Source organism: Globicephala melas, chromosome 2, assembly GCF_963455315.2.
Source record: "Globicephala melas chromosome 2, mGloMel1.2, whole genome shotgun sequence".
NCBI classification, from domain to species: Eukaryota; Metazoa; Chordata; class Mammalia; order Artiodactyla; family Delphinidae; genus Globicephala; species Globicephala melas.
Window position 1 is genome coordinate 171,899,280 of NC_083315.2, and position 20,149 is coordinate 171,919,428.

The following is a 20,149-nucleotide window of genomic DNA, read 5'->3' on the forward strand; positions in this document are numbered from 1 at the left end:
AAGAAAAGCACCTGACACGGTGTGGGTGACCAAGTTGGCCCCCTCTTCCCCACAACCCACAGGCCCTGCCCAAGCTCTGAGGTCAGCCCTGCAATGCCCAGCACCCCAGCCGGAGCCCAGGGCCATGTCTAGAACACTCCATGACTCCTTGGTGCAGACAGAACTAGTAATTAGCTGTCACGATTTAATAATAAAAAAGATAATCCAGGCCCCAGCACACACGGATTTCACTAATCTTAATTTGAAGGGAAAATATAAATATATCAAATGCAAGTTTTTTAAGACAACCTGCAAGTGGGGTTTATCTCCAGTCTCCAGCACAAGCAAGCTATTTAGTTCCTCCCACTGGCCAAGCTAATATTCTTCTCTTCACACTTACTTATGTTTTACAGTCTGAAGCAAACGTTCTCAGAGCAGCACGTAAATCCTCCAGCTGAGCAGAAGCCCTTTTCTGCAACGCATTTTGTCACTGGGACCCCAAACCAAAGCTCTGGTCTGTGCCCTGCCTGCTACGTGAACCCCACCCCCTACCCGCAGACACACCCCCGGCCCTTCCCGGGTTCCCAATAAAGACATACAGAGCGGGTGGGGCCGTCACACCAAGGACCTGCCCGCCACCTCCAGCCCAGGGGGACCGGCCACGTCCTGTCACCCACTGCCTGTCTCCTGCATTTCTCCAGAAATCTGACATTTGGGGTTCTGGAGGAGGAGCAAAAAAAAAAACAACAACAACAACAAAAAAAAACGGCAAAAGGCAAACGTGTTTCTGACAGCTGATAGCTCGCTCCTTCCGTGATAGCTTCTTTCGGTTACGGAAGGGGTGATAACATGCAAAAATAAAATACCTGTGATCGGGGGCTATAAAATAGGAATTCTAAGGAGGAATCTGGAGAGAACGGCTGAGAGAGATATCCAAAGTAAGTTTTCAAGGTTCTGACTTAGAAAAGCAAGCACCTTATGCCACCAGGCAGGGTCCACGCTCTTTTAAAAGATTTCTAGATGCTTCCACTTCTCAGTGGTCTATCCAAGGCCAGACCCTGTGCTAGGTGGGCGCTTAACACCCTCACCTCATTGAATTCTGAGCTGAAGCCAAAAAAGTAAGTGCAGACAAGGAAACTGAGGCCCAGAAAAGTAAAGTGACTTGCCTGGGTGAGCGCGTAAATCCCACCCTGGCCGACTGGCAGCAGAGCCTGTGCTCCTTCAACCCCCCCCCCCCCGCCCCCGGACCCTACCCCCAGGGCGACCCGCCCTCAGAGCTGTCACCATATGACAGTAATGTGACTGGAGACAGGGGAAGGAGGGGTGACACACCAGACGGGACAGTCGTCCTGAGGTTGTTTCTGATGATGGCATCCTCAGAACCCCATGGAAATTTCTCCCCGATCCCAGGGAGACCTACAGTACTAACACCAGGAGATGACGGAGCCAGGGAGAGAGCAGAGCATCCGTGAGGGAAGGGGGAGGGTGTTCATATTTGCAGTACTTGCACCGTGCACCAGGCACATGTCATTTAAACGCCATGAGTGTTGTCAGGTAGGTTCCCAGATGAGGAAGCTGCAGCTCAGAAGGTCAACTCACAATGCGAGGGGCCGGCAAGCAGCAGGGTGGGGCGCAGACTTGGGCTCTCCAGTGGAGGCCGCAAACCTGGACACCCCTATACCCCCTTCTCCTCACCCCTTCCCAGGATGCCCATCCCAGATAACAGCTCAGAGACTCATGCTCTTGGCGAAGCCTGGGCCCCACTCATCTCCCCTCCCAGGCTTTCCTCTTCCTGCTCCCCTTGATGCATGGGTCCCCCAGCTCCATCAGAACCCTCCACAGAGGCAGGGAGAATGCAGCACGAAGGGATCTTGAGAAACGTAAAGAACTGCTATTCAGGCAGACATGTATCCGATGCTTGCCCCTGAGTCAGGTCTCCAGCCAAAGCCCTCACCTCTGACCCATGCCAGCCCTCTGTCTGCAGATGCGCCTTGCACACAAGCTCCAGGGACCTCCTCCACCCGCAGCTCATGGTCAAGGAGCAGCGCCCCAGGCCTCGACCGCACACATCAAGGGCAGGGCCGCTCACACTCCGGCCGTGTCCCCCAAGCGGGACAGAGCAGCGGCCCAGATGGCCATCCTCCCACATGCTCCCACCCCCTGGATGTTCTTTCAGGTGGGGATGTCCGGGGTGGGGGAACGGCAGTAGGTGCTCAGTTGTTGGTTGAATGAATGAATGAATGAATGAATGAATATCCTCCAGGAGACAAGGCTTCAGAAACGTCCTCCTTCTACTCTCCTACTTCTCTATCATTAAAAAAAATAAAAAAGGAAGAATTAACTATTTCTTTTATACCCGTCTCCAGAATACCATCTCCAAGAAAGGGTCCAACCCTGGTGTCATGATCTACGGAATTCCCACACAGTTCTCACCCTGGGGATGCCCTTAACGGTGGAAGGGATCCCACATATTTACAGGCCAGCCCTGCCCATCCATCTCTGGAGCCCTGCCTCTAGAAGCACCTGGCAGGAGGAGAGTTGGGACCTGCCTGTCTGGACCACACTCAGATTGTGGGCTCCAGGAAAGGCGGGACCCTCACGACCACCTGGGCACCTCGCCTCAGACAGCCAAGCCAGAGGCGGAGTCCCGAGGATCAGCCCTCCCCGCCCTGACCAGCTACCGAGCGGGGCCAGCTCTGGGGACAACAGCGGAGCATGGACTGGCCGGAGCATGCCCCTGCCACGGCCGGGGAGCAGGGACAGGAGAGGCCTGGGCGAGGCCAGCGGTGCCAGCGGCCGGGGCAGCAGCTGTGTGGATTTCCGGAAGCCCGGGTGGAGAAGCGCCTGTAATTCTTAGTCCCCCTCTTAAAATATAAAGACTCAATTATCTCTGAGCAGCTTGCTTTGCACATGAATTGACACATTTATTTTACAATAAATAACTGAAAGTTATCTGTGTTTCCTTTACTGTTAATCTACACAGAGAAATAATAAACAGGGCTTGTCTACAAAAATGCAACTCCTGCAGTCCTCAGAATTCAATTAAGCTAAAATAATTAATGCTCCCACCATAGTAAATGACTATACATTGGAGCCACTGAAGTTTTGTGCTTTAATCTTTCCTTTTTATTAAAAAAAAAAGAAAAGAAAAGTTGGTGCCAAAGTAGGGAGGGGAAAAAGCAGAAAGGGAAACTGGGAAGGAAAGAGCATGATGGGCTGTTAAAATGGAATGGTCGTCTTCAGCTGACACAGCATGGAGACTGTCTTGTGCTTTCGATTAAATAACATTTTAAATGCTTTGAACAAACATATCTCTTTAGGCTTCTAAGAGATTATTTTACATATTTCTTCAAGAATGAAGAAATCCATTCGTCCTGTTGCTGAACAGAAAGGGCCAAGAATATCTTTCGTCACACATAGAATAAAAATACTGTAGGCCACTGCAGTATTACAACCCAAAAAAGGGGGGGATGGTGGGGGACGGGGGGACAGGGGGGAGAGGACAAAGCTGCCTTGAAGATTAACGTTTATGAAATCATAAACAAACCTACCCACAATGATCTGCAAACAAACAAACCTACCCACAATGATCTGCAGCCTCTCGTTGGAAAATACCTTCAATGCGAAATGAGGATTCGGATGGGTTCTGGAGAAAGCAGGAAGAAAGCCCTTCCACTGCAACATGAATAGGGGACCGTCTCATGGGCAGAAGCCACCCTGAAAGGTCTGTGTGCACTGATGCTAGGTGTTTATACCACTGGTGAGAACTATCCCTCTAGCGCCAGGCAAAGAAAAGAAACACAGACAAAAGGGGCCCAACACCTTTGTGGATCGTGGCTCTGGCCCTAAGGAAGGAGCACTCAGATCTACACGGTGCTCTGAGAAACCAGGGTTTACTTTGGCCTGAACATGTCAGACACTTTTCTCAAGGCCCTTGGCAACTTAAGAGTGTGGGAGACTTTGTGCTAGGACACCCACAAGAAGGCCAGCCGCACAGGCCAGTCTGGTTAGACGGGGTCTCCCCAGGGCCCAGCCGGTGCCTGCAGGAATCTGCACACCACCGCAGTCTCTTCACAGGAGAGAGAGTCCATTAATCCCACTGTACAGATGGGCAAAGGGAGGCCCAAGGTCACAGAGCTGCCAGGTGGTTGCCACAGAGCAGCTGGGCTTGCTGCATCAGCCTAACTGCCTGCTGGGTGATGGGGGGTTCCTGGCCATGCCCGCCCATCTCACCCGTGGGAGCAGAGTGCCCCACTTCCCTCAGGCTCACCCCACAAGGACCACCCAAAGCCTCAGTCCACCCAGTCTGCTTTGGACCGAGACACGGTGGAGATGGACACACAAACTTCCAGCCAAGCAGCTGCTTGTGCGCTGCCACACCAGAAGGGACCCCCAGGAGAAAAGTTCCACTAGCAAAGCATTTGTGGAGCTCTGCTCCTTTAACCCACACACCAGGCCTGCCGGGATCGTCCCTCCTGGTGACACGTGGAGAAACTGAGGCTCTGACCCTGAAGGTAGTCCAAAGTCTATCGGCAGGGTCTAAATCCTCACCTGCACGAACTCCGATAGTGTTTGCTGCAGGACAGACTGCTGTTTCTAGGAAACACAGGCCAGCCAGGGCCCTGAGCTCAGAAGTATGAACCGGAAGCAAACACTCCGGGCTGCACGGAGCACAGGCTCCCTGCAAGAGGCTCTGGTGCGCCGTGACCTTGACCCGGAGAGGACTTGATGCGTAAGCCGACCTGCCCGAGGACGCAAGCCTCTACACCTGTGCTTCAGGTGCTAAAAGCCAGCTGTCCAGATGACCGGCCAAGTGGGCATGGCAGAAGGGACGGCCAACCTCCCCCAAGGGGCACCTGCTCCAGCAAGTTCTCACAGGCCCCTCCCCAGACCTACGCCTAGGACCAGGCAACATCAGAAGGAGCCTCTTTCGACAGATGGGAAACGGAGGCCAGAGAGCAGAGGAGAAGTGAAGGCCCCACCCACACGCAACATCTCGTAAAGCCTCACAACCACCCCGACGAGATGGGTCTCATTCGCTCCACTGCGCAGATGTGGAAACTGACTTGTCCAAGTTGTGAAGAACGAATTCCACCCAAGACTATCTGCTTCCAAAGCCAGAGACTAGGCCAAGAACGCCTGCAAAGGGAGGGCCAGCTAGCCTTCCGAACGTCCATCCTGTCCTCCTAGCCGCCTACGGATCAGGCCCCACCATGGAGCCTGTGGCCAAAAGCACAGTGACCACCATCAGCCCACCGGGCCTCTCCGAGCTCCAGGCCCGTCTCCTCCCGAGGGTCACTGGACGGCAAGGGCGAGCCCACCTGTGGCCCCGTCCTGGTAGCCCCCGGGCCCTCCCAGCACCAGCACCCTCAGACAGAGGGTGAGCCCCCCCGCAGTGCGAGGGGCGAGGGCAGGCCTGGGACCCGAGAGGTGGCTTCGGCAGCGGCCAGACGAGTGCAACGTTCCATACCTGCAATGTTCTCCTGCTTGGGGCAGATGCCTTTCGTGGGTGAGAGCAGGTGGTCATCTTCGTCGGGGGTGACCTGGATCCCGATCTCCACCGGCTCGGACACTTTCCTGAGCTCAGAGCGTGAGGAGGGCGGCGGGCTGCCCTTGTCCAGGCCTTTGTCATAGCAGCCACCCAGGCTGCCGCCACACTGCTTCTTCTTGTGCTCTATAAAAACCAGGATGTCCCCCAGGGGGAAGTTCATCTGACACTGTCCACAGGTGAGCAGGTCAGGGTCGGGGCCCCCCACCATCAGCCCCAGGCTGCTGGGCTCCTCTATCTCCAGACCCTCATCTTCCTCGAGGATGGTGGCCTCCACATGCTCAGGCTCTGCTGGAGAGAGAAAGGAGAAGGGAGGGGGGGGGCAGAGAAGACAAGATGGGCTTAGGCAATCACAGGCACCCAGCGCTCATTCCAACCCTTCCCCACCAAGAGGCAGGCCCCTCCGCTGCAGGATGCTAGACGTCACCACGTCCTCCCCACAACTCCTGGAGGCAGGGGGTTCGCCATCCTGCGTGCAACAGATGGGCAAACTGAGGCTCCCGGAGCAGCGCTGCAGCTCCCAGAGGTTGCTGCTTAAGTGGTACTGATCTTACTGCTTTCTAGTTTATTTCCTGCCAATTCCGCCTCCCCCACCACCACCAACTCAGCATAGGGACACACACACATGACCACCCGCATATCCACACACATCTTGGTTTCACCAGAGACTGGGCCGTCTAGAGAGGTGTCTCTCAAACTCTGCAACATCTAAGAACCACCTGGGAGCTTTGAAAACCCCCGACACCCAGGCTGCACCCCAGACCAACTACACTGAGAGCCAAACATCAATCAGTCTTTTCCTTTTTTTTTTTTTTTTGTAAGATTCCCAGGTGACTCCGATGGGCGGCCAAGGCTGAGAACCGGGAGCCAGAGCTGTCTCTCCCCGCTTAGGCTCAGGCTGCCCCCTCTCTTCCCTCCCACCTTTCATTCACGTCCTCCCCATTCATAAGAGTCCTGCTTGCATTCCTCTACCTGAGACCTGGCTGCACACCAGACAAGAAAACAGAAACCCAGACGGGCGTCCCAGGGCCAGTCCTTGCGAGAGAAAGGAACCCACGGGCTCAGAAAGCAACAAGTGAGCGTTGGTTCAAAAAGAAATATTGAAAGAAAAAAAAAGAAAAATGCAGGGAAGAGACGCTGGGAGTTGGCTGGCTGAAAGCGGGAGCCCGCTTTCCTGCCAAACACTCTGCTCCCGGTCAGCCTTCCATTGCTTTGTAGATTTCCCGACACTCACCAACTCCCCACTGTCCTTTTTTGTTTGTTGGTTTTATTGTCACTCCCAGAAAAAAGAAAAGAAAAAAAAAATAATTCTTCAGACTACAAAAGCATTTCTTGGCAGAGGACGAACCACACTTTCAACGGGCTGTACGTTTTCATATTTCTTTAGCAGCCGATATATCTCCTTTCATTCTTTTTTGTAGGGGGCACGGGACCCAACTATTTTGAAGCTAATAAATGCCTCAAAACGCAGCAACCCCCTCAGGGAAAACTGGGAGACACGGCAGCCGAAACTGTCATAAATAAGGGACGCGGACAGTGAGGTTGCATCCTTCCTCGGGGTCTGAGCAAATTCGGGGTGGAATTTTTCGAGAGCAAATGTCAGTCGTCATGTAGATAGCACAAGCGGCAGGGTCTTCAGAGAAGCAAGAGGGCGGCCAGAGGTCTGAAACCCGAGGAGGCAGGTACATTTTCTGTTGTACGGTATTTAGGAAAGGATAATGAAAACCACAGAACAGAGGGAAGAAATGGAATGGGGGAAAACACATTCCGTGGCAGTGAAGTTATTGACGGGTCAGAGCCAAAGAACAGACAATTTAAGGAAAAAATTCTGTGGCATCTTCCATCCTACATATAAATCACTGCTCTGTATTTTCTGAATACAAGCTTCTCCAGGGCCTGTGAGAGTCCATGTATAAGACCGGATAGACGGCACATGTAACATGTATGAACTAGGCATGCACGGGTCAGTGCACAGGTATTGCTGAGAAGGGAAGTGACAATTTGAGATCCCGCCTGTGCTTATAGAAAAGCAGACAGAACCCTCGATGAATTACACGTAGAAACGCACTGGAAATGTGACCGCACAGAAACACCCCGCAGATGAGGAAATCCGAAATCTCTCGTCTGCATACCTCTAACAAAAAGAACCTATAAGGTATGAGAAACAGTGCACAAAGGCAGCCCCAGAAACCACTAATTACACTTTAAAAAGAAATCGGGGTTTATTTTAAAAAGAGTTGGAAGACAATGCTACATGATTCATTTACCAATTTATTTTATGAAAAGACGCTTTGCTATGGTTAAAATGTAATCACAACCCTCACGCCGAACAGTGGTTCTAGGGGGCACTGGGTTCCAGGTTCCTGCGAACGGTTTGCCAGAATGTAAAAGGTAATTATTCAGTGCCTCTTTCCCCTTTAATGATCTAACATTGAGCAATACTGTTTATATTGAAAAGCTCGCACCTTTAATTACCAATTACATATACATAATTTCAGAGCCAAAGGAGAGGGCTGTGAAAACAGTTCTTTAGAAATATAAGGATGTATTGTAGGCCATTTCTAGAAAAGGAACTCTAATAAATGGGGAGAGAATGTCAAAATATTGTTTTGTTAAAAAGAGAGAGAGAGAGAGGCACAAAGGAAATGCGCTAAAATGCGAAAGAAAAAGGACAAAATGAAATTGAGAATTCAAATGAAACAGGGGTGAGTTCTGTGGAGGTACCCGGGCCCTCCTGAGCGGGCCTGGCAGCCGGCTGCCTCCATAAGGGCATTTGATAAAAATAAACAAAGACAACAGCTCATCCATCCAAATCCCAACTTGATCATCCTTTCTGAGGATGGGGAGGTGTTTTCTGCCGTCTAATTTCATCTTTGGTTTCCTTGTTTTGGTTTTGCTTGGTTTTGCTTTTCATTAACTTTTTCAGCCAAGTCCGTCCATCCGTACTCCTGGTGGGAGTTTTGGGAAGAAGCATGAATATCTCCTCTCTGTTGGGAGGTTTTAAGCTACATAATTTCAAATTTCTTTTCTCTTTTAAAAGAAACACAGACGAATTTAAAAATGAGCAAAGGTCACCTGTTCATAAGTATCCCTCCCTCGCCCCTCCATCTTTTGCTAAGGACTCTGTACCAGTACTTCTTCCTTTTTCTCCTTTTTTTTTGTTTTGCTGTTTTGGGTAGCATCTGGTATTCTTTCCTTTATTTGGCGGCCTCTGCCTTTTCACTTTCCTCACGCAGCAAGCCCTTGTGAGCCCCAGTAATTGAGTTTGAAAATAGCCGAAGCCGTTCACTGGGCTGCAGGTCTAATTTCTCCCTCCAGCCAACCAGCCTGAGCAGCCAGGCGCTGCTGGCGTCCCATCCTGCAGACGGCTCTGAACTCGGGTCTCCAGACCCCGGGTCCAGCTCACTGCCTCCTCCAAGGGCGTGCAGGAGAAAAAGAAACACAAAAAAATCCCCTTCCCCCCCTCCCCACTTGCAGTGCTGAAAGTAAAACTCCTTAGGATGACAGGGGTTTTCACCCAACTCCAATAATGGGGTTCCCTCTGCCCAGCCCCTGGCATGGGGAGCTCTGGGCTTTGACTCTTCAGGAGGCGCTTCCCAGGAAGGTAGCGACGTCACCCCGAACCCCAAAACTGTCAAATTTCTAGGCCAGAGCAGGTGGACCAAGACAGCTTGCTGAATCTCATGTTCAAGGCCTTCGGAGACACCCCCAAAGGGCTGTGGTTTCACTTCCGCTGGCAGGCGGATACCGAGCTGGGCGTGTGGGGTGCATGTGTGTGCGTGTGTGTGTCTGTGTGTGTGTCCCTTCTTAGAACCCTGTCCCTCACAGAAGAAATAAAAGGAGAAAGAACCACTTGCCCAAGCTCAGAGGAGGGCAAAGTGAGATGGGCCTGGCCCCCACCCCAGAACCTTCCTTCCTCTGACCTGTGGGCACCTCGATGGAGCCCACACAGCCTCAGAGAACCCGGCCCCTGCTGGGACAGGCACCCAGCGATGAGAAAGCACCAGAAAAGTGAAAAGCCACATACAAACGAAACAGCCTTTCAAATTCCCAGACCCTACAAACCAGTCCCTCAGGCTGCCCTGTCCGGCAAACTTCTTCAAAAAAAGAAGGCGAAGATGAGGTCTTTCCCGCGAGAGGATTTTTGCTTTCACGCAAAGCTCCCCGAGTGTCAGGCAGCCCTGGAAAATACTGCTGCCCTCACTAGTACGAGCTGAATAAAGTAGAGGGATCGCTAAAATGTTTGACTCATTAGGAGGAAAAATGAATGAATGCAGCAGACGACCTGTTTAAACGTCAGGTATCAGATTGGGGTGGGTCCTGAAATGTGACGTCCGAAAGCACATGGACAAACGTGTATTCACACACACACACTTATACATTTGTTGTAATTTTCCTTTACAACAAAACCACATTTAATTCACAAGGCGAGGCCTCCTCCCAGCTGATAAATGCATTCAGAAGCAATGAAATCAGGGTTCGCAGATAATAATGGACGTTGTTGTTAAGTGGACGAGGAAGCACTTGGTCCTAAGACTCGCTCCCCCATGCTTGGCTGGGAAGGAATGTGGGCAGAAGACAGATGGAAAGACATCATTAACACCGGCCCAGCCAAGCAGCCCACAGGCCCCCGGCAGCTGCAAAGGCCTAGCGAGCCTTACCTGGTCAGTGACTGCCCTACACACACGCTGGGCTCCAAGGGCCCCGCCCACCCTGGGTCTCCCCTAACAACTGCCCCTGCACCTGCCCTTCGGGGAATTCCAGCCAAGGGGCGGGCCTCTGTCCCCAGAGCACAGCGTGTGTGCCCTGCTGCACACACAGTGCACAGGCCCGTGTCCCCTTACCCCTGCACTGATTCAAATCCAAATCGCTGTCCTTAATGGCTAAGCCACAGACCAGGAGACACCTACATAGAGGTATGGATTCAGTGATGGGGGCGTGGGTGGATAGGGGAAGGATGTGGGGAGGAGGGGTGCCAGGCTCTCAAAATCTTGGGCCACCAACGTCACAGCCGCCATCCTATTTGCACGAGTGTTTACAAGAAACGTTGAGCACCCATCCGCCTGCCGGAGCCCTGCCTCTGACTGGAGACGTTACACCTGCTTCCTACGAAGACGGAGCCTTTGCCAGCCGGCCCGTGCTCACCAGTAATCTGCAAAAGGATCTTTTCACTCTCCTCCCCGCGAACAGTCAGGGAGGGGCCAAGACCCCAGGCGACACCTAAACGCCACTAAAACGCGAACTCGACGGAGCACAACACTTTCTGAGCTTCCATCAATGTTTAATTTATTGGCTCCAAGAGAAAATAACAACCGTGTGTGGCGGGGGGAGGGGTGGATGGGAGAGAGAAGGAATCAATTCTTGGTGGAGAAAATAATCTATGACTAGATGACGCTTAAAGGCTCGACAAGACATTTATGAAGTTCTCCGCACAGAGGGAATCGCGCAGCGCCCGGCAGAGGAGTCGCAGATAAGCGGGGAGCCTCAGCTGAGCCAGGCAGTGTCCCGAGGACGTTCCTCGAGGGGCCAAGAAGGGTCAGGACGCAGCCGGGTCCCTGCCTCCCGTCTGCCCACCCAACTCCCGCCTCCAAGCAAGGACCCGACCCGGGGGGGTGCAGCCAGGCTGGTGAGAGACGGGTTCCGCAGAGAGATGAGCTCTCTCTTCCCGGACCACCTGCCCTCCAGGGAGAAGGGCTGAGGACTCCAGCCTGTTCCAGGTGTCACCCAGACCCCGAGCCTCCTTGAGACCCTCAAAGGCCACCTCCCCAGCGCCCTCAAATCCGCTGCAGGGACGGGCACACACCAGGGCCGGCCACCACCCCTCAAGGCCCCATCTGCTCCATGCCAGACACAGCACACGCCTCAAAATGAAATGTTCAAGATTTCTGACATCTGGGTAGAGAGAAGGATGCCAGGGCACAACCTTATCTGTAACGTGGATTTCCCTTCCCGTGAAAATGACCCAGGGTCTGGCTGACCGGGCCCATCATGGGGAAGGCTTGGCCTGCATTTCAGGAAGGCGGGGATTCCTGATCCGAGGAGAGGTTTGGGGTGCAGGAAGAACCCAGCCGGTAGACTCCAGGTGGGGAGTTCTGAGGGTGTGAGGGGCACCCCCATATACATACACATATTGTCCTCCATGCCCCCGGCCTGGTTTCAGAATACTTTAGCGTGTTAAAATCAGCTCGCTGCAACACACCCTAACTTGCTCCATGGACTCAGTCCAACCTCTCCCCCCTCCCCCACTGCATCCACCTCTCCAGATCCCGCAAAACTGAGCTCCGGAGGCCGGGTCTCACACAGTCAAAAGCAGGAAAAAGAGCCCATTAAGGAGAGCAGCGTTCAGGTGTATTCACAGAGCCCGTCCACTACTAAAAGGTTACTAAGAAAGAAGTCAAGTCCATGAGACCAAAGAATGGAGTGACCTATGATTTGAGAAATAAAATAGTTCTTTAAAGAAAAGAAAAAAAAAAGGAAAGGTACAGAAATACTTCTAAACACATTCAGAAGATCCCAGAAAATTGCAAACGCCTTAAATCTTCAGAGACACGACAGAGCTCACAACGATGCGACGTAAAAGCATTCTTCGGGGCCCAACGAAGAGATTTGTTTTATGTAACGCTGTGCTTTTTCAAAGGTGCTCAGCAGAAGAAAAGGGCCATCATACAGGACGCTGAGCTACAAGCCCTTAACTGGAGGAGAGTCTCTGAGGCCGACAGCAAACTAGCAAGAGTGGAAGCTGCTTTCAGCATCTCGTTTCCAAGGGAGAAATTTAAACGTGATCCTCCACCACTTTTTTAATTCTCAGCAGGGCATCCATTTCTGAGGTGCACGTTCATCACAGTAACATTGGCATTCAGCTTCCTTGAGTCATTTTCGTGTGTTGTTTTAGCACTGAAGTTGTTAGAACGTTCTCAAGTGTATTTGCATTTCAGCAGTTCAATTGAAGGGGGTCATAAAAAAGTTGTGTGAAACAGAGGATTTTTTTTTTTTTTTTTTTACTTTGAAGTTACCTAATTTTGTGTGGTCTGGGATTTCATTACAGTACCAGAGCTCAGTCTGTCTGATTCAACACCCAAGCAGATGATCAGCTGCCTCGGAAAAAGAAATAAAGAATGAATTTCTTGAATTTCAGCAACTACACAAAAGACTTGCATATGTCAAAATGCCGGACGAGAGTCCCCGTGAATGTAGCACCATTAATCAAAGCGCAATCTGGTGTCACTTTTGCCAGTAAAAACGATGCTGTTCCCCTCACCCCGCTCGCAGGCTCGTGCAGAAGACACACGAAGTGTGTCCCTCTGCTTTTCATGTGTCTCCAAATAGCCTGCTCTCGGCACTTTTTATACTCGCCTGGGGAAAACTACTGCTCCAGGGAGGCGGTCAACAAATGGCTTTTCTTGGGGAGGGGACGACAGCTCGGGTAGATCTCACTGAGGTTTGGCTCTCTGGGAAGGAAGGAAGATGTGTGGGATTGGGAGCAGGGGGTGGGGAAAAGGACACACAGGCCCCCAGGCCCAAGCGTGTGAGTAAATAGAGCTGGAAAGTGACAAAGCCATGCTCAGAGCAGCCGGGTGACACAGACATTCATCCCTGGTCTTCTGATGTGCCCTCTCCCCATGAAAAAAATACCCCAGCGGGCCCACAGCTAACACCACCTGCAGATGCTTGGCCGGCATCAACAACTTGACCATGGGCATGGTCCCCAAGGAGCATTTACTGTCCCTTGTCCTCCCAGATGTGACAACAGCATTCAACTTAGTCCAAAGTCCCTGGAGAGTTTCAGCTAACGGTAAGACCTAACTAGACAGCCAGAAGGTCCTTCCTTAAGCCATAGGAGATGGAGGAGATAGTCCCCAAAGGTCAAGGACCCCATCTTTACCCTCCCCCATATAATATTTTTCTTCACACATTGTGGTATCTGTAGTCTGTGTTTAGTTACAGCTTGTGAAACTCCCCCAAGTTCCAAGGCAAAGGACTGGGGATTTCTGAAATGAATTTTTTTAACGGTTCTCTGCAGGCCAGAGGCAACCGTCCCAGCCCAAGGCTTCGAGGTGACAGTGACGCCTCGTCTCTGAGTCGTCAAATGAGCTCGCTGCCACAATATGCTTACAGCAGGCTCGATTCAGACATTAAATGAAGTCGAGAAATCATCAGATAAATTGCTGGCCCTCTGTACTGGAGAGTGAAGGCTCTTGCTCTGCCTGATGACAGCGCTAGGCTTTTGTCTGACCTAATTTATTTCTCTTTCAGGTTAGAATAAAGCACTCCTTTCCTGTCGCCACGTTACCTCTTCTGCCCATATATTGAACTCAAGCAGAAGACTCTGGGTTAACTGTGCTGTCTGCAGATTTCTTTTTTTTTTTTTTTTTTTTTGCGGTACGCGGGCCTCTTACTGTTGTGGCGTCTCTCCCGTTGCGGAGCACAGGCTCCGGACGCGCAGGCTCAGCGGCCATGGCTCACGGGCCCAGCCGCTCCGCGGCATGTGGGATCTTCCCGGACCGGGGCACGAACCCGTGTCCCCTGCATCGGCAGGCAGACCCTCAACCACTGCGCCACCTGGGAAGCCCTCTGCAGATTTCTTGAACTTGGAGAAGAAGACATTATAGATCCACAAATTCCGTGATCAAAAGCACACATATTCCCCAGCACGAAATTACACGGTTAGGGGAGAAATCGTGTCATTAAAAGCCATCCATTAAGGGCACCGTTTGGGGTGAAAGGTATTAGCAATGCTGGGTCTAGCAAGCACATACTCCTTCCAGACAAAGTTTTACACATTATTTGAGTTGGCATTTTATCTCTTTGGGGAATGGTGCTAGTTCACTTAGTACAGTGGGAACGTTACCTAATAAATGGAATTGAGGATCCAAGTGTTATAAAATCTGAGCTGAAAAGATTTCCACTCATCAAGCTGTTTGAGACGCATGACTCCCCAGAGCAGTGGCAGATCCCCAGGTCTGTGACATGCAACACAGGAATGGACAAAACGAGGTTCACTCTTCGCAGACCCCCTCACCCCATCAGGCATGCCTCAACGACCTAATGCAATTCAGAAAGTCAAGACCACAGACTAACCGGAGGAAACACGCCCATTCAAAGCTAACAATTGTAACTGTTTAAAAAAAAAATTAAAAAAAAAGAAAATTGTCCCCATCTGCCTAGTGAGGGCTTGTAAATCAATGCCGATGGCTCGAAAATAGATTTCTCAAACTTATATTCTCATTTTGTCCTGCTCGACTCTCTGCAGGAAAATCAATATTACAACTTCACACTTAGGACATTTTGCAGCAACGTAAACTGCTTTCGCGGCTGATGGAAGCCGGGTCCCGGCCCCTCGCAGCGACGGCTCCACGCATGACACGGGCACCGAGCTCCCCCTAGCTGCCAAGAGGCGCCAGACGCTGCTGGGCGTTGCAGCCTTGCCATCAACTAAAAGCCAATTCAACTGAAAGTTTATTTTGGAAAGTATTTTATCACAACAAGCAACAGAGAATGCAAAGCGATCGGAGAAAGGAGATGAAAAGGAAAAAGAGAAGGCGAGTGCAAGCCGTGTTCTAAGCCCAAAGACAGTGCCAAGAGCTCGATTCTGATAAGGCGCTAGAAACCAGTGCCCTCTACAGCGGGAAACTGATCGATTGCTTTGCGCGCTCCCATCTCACCTGAGACAGATGCTAATTACTGTCCGGGGCACCCAAAATTGGCCTCCCCTTTGGTCAATGAGACCCATCTGGCCCCGCACAGTGGTCAGCAAAGCATCACATCCCAGCATCTGACTCAGCCTCCCTCCATGTTCCTAAGGCCGCCTTCACCAAAGCAACTGCATTCACTCCAGCACTTGAGAAATGACTCGTTTTCTGTTACGAAATATTTTGAAGGCCAGACAAAAATCGCCAAGGCCAAAGCACAGAGAGCCACCTCCCACCCTCAGAAAAAAAGGAAATATGCCCCCGTGCATAATTTTCAGGGAGGGAAAGACTACCCTTTAAAAATATTATGGGTTGTTAAAATATGCTCATGGCTATTTTTTCTCTCAGGTGTGAATTACAAATGAATAAAGTCCGCCTGGCATAACACCTTGGATGAACACATTTCTATTCTCCCTTAGAATCAGAGCAGCTGACTTATATCACACTTCTAATGATATGGGGTTCCCTTCTGTGCAGAAGGGAGACAAACTTCACTCCCCCCACCAACTACCAAAAAAAAAGAGGGACCCAGGTCTTATGAAATTTATCAGAGGCCCAATTTTGAAAGATATGTGGACACCTGGAGATATACTCTACCCTGGGAAGTTAAGATAATTGTAAGCACAGCGGCCTTCAAAACACACAGCCACAGCAAAGCCTAATTTAAAAGGCAACCATGGAATTAACACACCCTAACTTCCGTGTCAAATCTGGGGTCTCTAGTAGTTCTGCAAAATCGTGAATTCATACGGAAAATTACTAACCTTCCAAGGAAACCTGTTGGTGGGTTGTCGAAGAAAATCACCTTCGCTGGGTCTGTGTAATCTACCCTGGCCTTCTTATTTCCTTCGGGAAGCCTCAGAGCTCCTGCACGGCCTGGGATTCATCTGCCTCCCCACTCACCCGGCCTGGCACAGTGGGCTCACGGCCCTTCCCTCTGCCTGGCCAGTCACTGGTCCTCATCCTACCCTGTCCACTACTGTCACTGTGTTGTTTTGTGTTTGTTTTTCTTGAAAGCTGTGTCTGTCCTCCGGTTTTAAAAGCCATATCCATCTGGGTCAAACATTTTGAAACAAACCAGAAGCCTCAGTCTTCATCCCCAGCTGTCTCCCACTCTCTCTTTTCTACCTCACTCCTCTTCTCACTGGCCCTGTCTGTAAATTTAACTAGCTCATTATGGAGCCCTTCTCCCACTTGCCAACCCCCCTGCAAGATGATCGATGCTGTTTGTGTGCTCTTCTGTTTCTCAAACCATCAGTTATACTAAGTTGCATCATCTCTAAAGAACCTGAGGCCGGCGGGCTGCCACCCAACTGAAGATGCACCACGTTTTAGGCTGTTTCTTTCACATTTGAACTAAAATGTGGACACCGGATCGGGGCTGCGGCAGCACTCATTTTGCTGGCCAGGGCTCCAGAGCACACGAGACCCACAACTCCTGCATCGTTGTGGAAAGGCACACTTGCACAGGCCCTACAGCCGAAACTGCATCCAATTCTTGCTTTTCCCCTGCCTGCACTCCCACCTTCCGGGTGACATAGGACAGACAGAAAAGCCAGCTGCTTTTGGATAATAAATAGCCTTGTCTGAAAACTGGTTGGACCACTCTCCCTGCTTAAACCCCTGCATATGCCCTGGGCTCCGTGCACTCCAGGAAGGCAGGTGGGATATCCTTTGCCCCCTGGTCTCCTCCCCACCTCTCCTTCCCTGCCACTGCTCCAGGGTCAGCCGGCTTTCCCCAGCACTGCTCTGAGCAAGACTGAAACAGCCGTGAAACAAATGAAGGATGGAAGGATGTTGCACTAGGCACCCCTCGCCCCCCATGCCCAGCTGCCGCCAGTCCTCCTGGCCAGGGCTTGCTCCTGAGGTCCCAGGAACACCAGAGAGGAGAGAGCAAAAGCAAAGCGAACCTACCTGCTTCTTTCCCCCTTTACACACAACTGCAAACACTCCTGGCTCCTTCGCTGCTGCCAGCTTGTCAATGCACCCCAGACAACTCCCCCTTCCCGGACTCCCCCCCCCAACTTCCCCCTCCTCAAAAACAACCCTTGCAATTATACAGAGGCTCTGTGGGGCAAATTGCCTCCTGGAGAAATTAGGCGTCTGCAAGTACAGACATTCTAACAGCCACTCCACCATCTAAACGGGGGAGGGGGGTAGAATAAGCGATTGCTAAAGGATTGGTAAAGGACGAAATGTCAACTGGCGATGAGGACCTTGATCAAACCAGGTTCAAATATGGTCGCAAAACATTTTGTTTTAAATGCAACCAGCGAGTCTCCTTTGATGTTACAATGATGAAAAATAGAAGTCCTCTTCCCTCCCTCCAGAAAGGTATCCCTCTCCCAAGGCAAGCCCACTTTAATATCTATTCCCTTCCCCCCAAAATAATAATAAATCCACAAATTCTTACTAATGTATCTGCTGTAACAAAGGAGAGATGGCAGCAGCAAATGCTCCGAGCAGATGGCGCCTATGCTGGGTTTTCAGGGGAGGGGAGAACCCCTTTATATATTTATTTATTTATTTAAATTTTTTAAAATATAACATAAATATTCGGCTCTCGGCCGCCCCGCAGCCGGTCCTCGGCGGCGGCTGGGCGCGCAGCCCTTCTCCAGCTCCGCGCCGGCAGCCCGGCCCCAGCCTGACGAGGTGCTCCAAGGACTGCAGGAACACAACCTGCCCGCTGTTTCGATGGCACCCAGAGGACGTTTTATTTCTATTGCAGTTTCAAAAAAATTAAAAAAAAAAAAAAAAAAGCAAAGGCGACCCAGGCACCGCGAGAGAAAGGACCGCGGGGAAAGGTTTGCGCGCCGCGGAGCAGCGGCCCCGCGGGCTGCGGCGGGCGGGGAGCGCTGCGAGCCGACCTTCCGGGGGTGCAAGCGTGCAGGCAGCCGGGCGAGCTCCCCTGCAAACCCCGTACCTGGCCCGCTCCCGCACGCTTCTTCCCTTTGCTAAATAAACCCGACTGGGGCGCTGGAAGCTGCTGCGTCTCTGCCCCGCTGCCTGACTTTGCCCGCCCCGCCACTTGCTTGAAATCCACACGATTTCAGCCGGTGGATTTCCACTGCGACCTGCCTTGTTTATTTAGATAGGGGAGATGAAAGATCCGAGATAGGAAGATGGGTGAGAGATTGATAGATCTCTTTCCTTTTTTCTTTTTTTCTTCCCCCCCTCCACTATTGTACAAGCACATCCCACTCCTAGCTAACAACGCTTTTTTTCCCCCCGTGGCGGGGATTTTTCACCAGCCCCCGATGCCCCCACCTTCTTTTGGAGTGGGGGAAAGAAGACAAGATCATCCCAGGAGACAGACGGAGGTGGGGAAATGGGGGTTGGGGTGCAGGAGCCCGGCAAACAGCCACGCAGCTGGATTCTTTTGCAAATAGCAAGAGGAGGGGAGAGAAAGGCGGCTGCGGAATCCTAGGACCGGCGTGGCCGGCGCCCTGCCCGGCCGGGTGCAGCGCCTGGGGGACTCGGAGCCGGCGGCCGCCCCTCGCCCCGCATCTCCCCCAGGCCCGAGCGCACCCCGCTCTCCTCCGCCCGCGCCGTCAGCGCGGACCCACGCGCTAGCCAACTTTTCCCCACTTCCCGGCTCCCCTCCCCCTCCGCTCCCCCAGCCCCCTCCCCCTCCTCTCCAAACCCCGCCACCAGCGCCGCCGCCGCCACACACGCCGCTCGGAGGGGCGAGCGTCCAGCCGGGATCCGCGCGCACACACACACCTCCTCCAGCCCGCGCGCCCACTCCCCGGCCCGGAGCCCGCTCCGCAGGCCCCCGAGCCCGAGGCGCGTCTGAGTGCGCAGAGCCCGGACTCTCCGGGCTGCAAAGAAACTTTCCCAAGGCCCCCCGCCCCCTACCATGCTCTGGGCCGACGCTGCTGCCTCTGCGAGCCCGCGGGCCTCCCCGGCGCCCGGCCCGGCTGCGCCTGGCTTGGTGTCCCCAGCCCCGGGCGCCCGGAGCCCCATCCTCCGGCCCCTCGCGCGCACGCCGCAGACACTTACGGGTGATGAGCTCCCTCTGGGACAAGTGCTGCGGGTTGCCCTGTTTGCGGCGGGACATTGCCCCGGCATCTATTCTGGCATCGCCCGGAGAGCTGCACCGATGGGGGGAGCCGGGGGAGGGGTCCGAGCCGCCGCCGCTGCCGCCGCGCCGCGCCGCTGCCGCCGCCGCTGCCGCCGCCGCCGCCGCCGCGCCTCCTCTGCCCGGGTTGGTGTTTTGTTTTTTTTTTTTTTTCCTTCCCCTCTTGCCCTCTCTTCCTCCTCTTCTTCTTCTTTATTTTGCGCTTTCTTCTATGCTGTTTTTTGTTTTGTTTGCAAAAAAAAGAAAAAGAGAAGGAAAAAGGAAAACCTCTCGATCTAAAATAGGAGAAAGGCAAAAAAAAAAAAATCTGCTCTTGCTTGTCGCGGACTGGCTGGTTTCTTCAAAAATATATTCTTTTCAAGGAAAAAAAATTGCTTACACTTCTTCAAACTGCTTGGCCTCCTGGACTTGCAAATGTCTTCTTGAACTTAAACCGGATTTTGCACCGGCTCCTGACACTTTCTTTCAGGGTCTGGTAGGTGGAAAGCGCACTTCTACCAGGAGGGGGAAAAAGGAAAAAAAAATGCAAACAAATAAAAAATAGAAGAAAAAGAAAAGAAAAAAAAGCAAAGAAAACTTGGGGACTTGTCTCGTACCCCCTCACCCCGCCCCCTCCAGAAACCCAAAGCAATGTAAAACTGCCCCGGTTCGGTTGTTTCTGGGTTTTCTGCGGGCTGCCTGTTTTTTTCTCGGAGACTGACCCTTCCGAGGCTCTGGGGGGACTCCAGGAGCGGCTCCTTCCCAGTTCACCTGGCAGGCTGGCGCCGACCGGAGAGGCTGCCGGGTCCCCGCGAGCGCTCCCCAGCGCTCCCCTGGCGCCGCGGGCCCGAGGGGAGCTGGGCCGAGGGGCGG

The 20,149-nt window shown here is 52.4% G+C and overlaps 1 protein-coding gene across 3 annotated transcripts in view; it reads right to left on the reverse strand.

Annotated features, from left to right (window-relative positions):
- BCL11B (BCL11 transcription factor B) overlaps positions 1-19,347 on the reverse strand; it is a 92,454-nt gene extending 73,107 nt beyond the window's left edge. For 2 of the 3 annotated variants that reach the window (XM_030883406.2, XM_030883404.2), the window contains exons 1-2: positions 19,219-19,347; positions 5,450-5,815 (exon numbers count right to left, since the gene is read on the reverse strand). In XM_030883406.2, the coding sequence (XP_030739266.1) occupies positions 5,450-5,815; positions 19,219-19,276 (424 nt within the window). In that variant the 5' untranslated portion in view covers positions 19,277-19,347. Of the gene's footprint in view, positions 1-5,449; positions 5,819-17,130; positions 17,140-19,218 lie in introns of those variants that run through there. The other variant, XM_060293668.1, reaches the window with a different exon arrangement.
- Between the last annotated feature and the right edge of the window lie 802 nt (positions 19,348-20,149).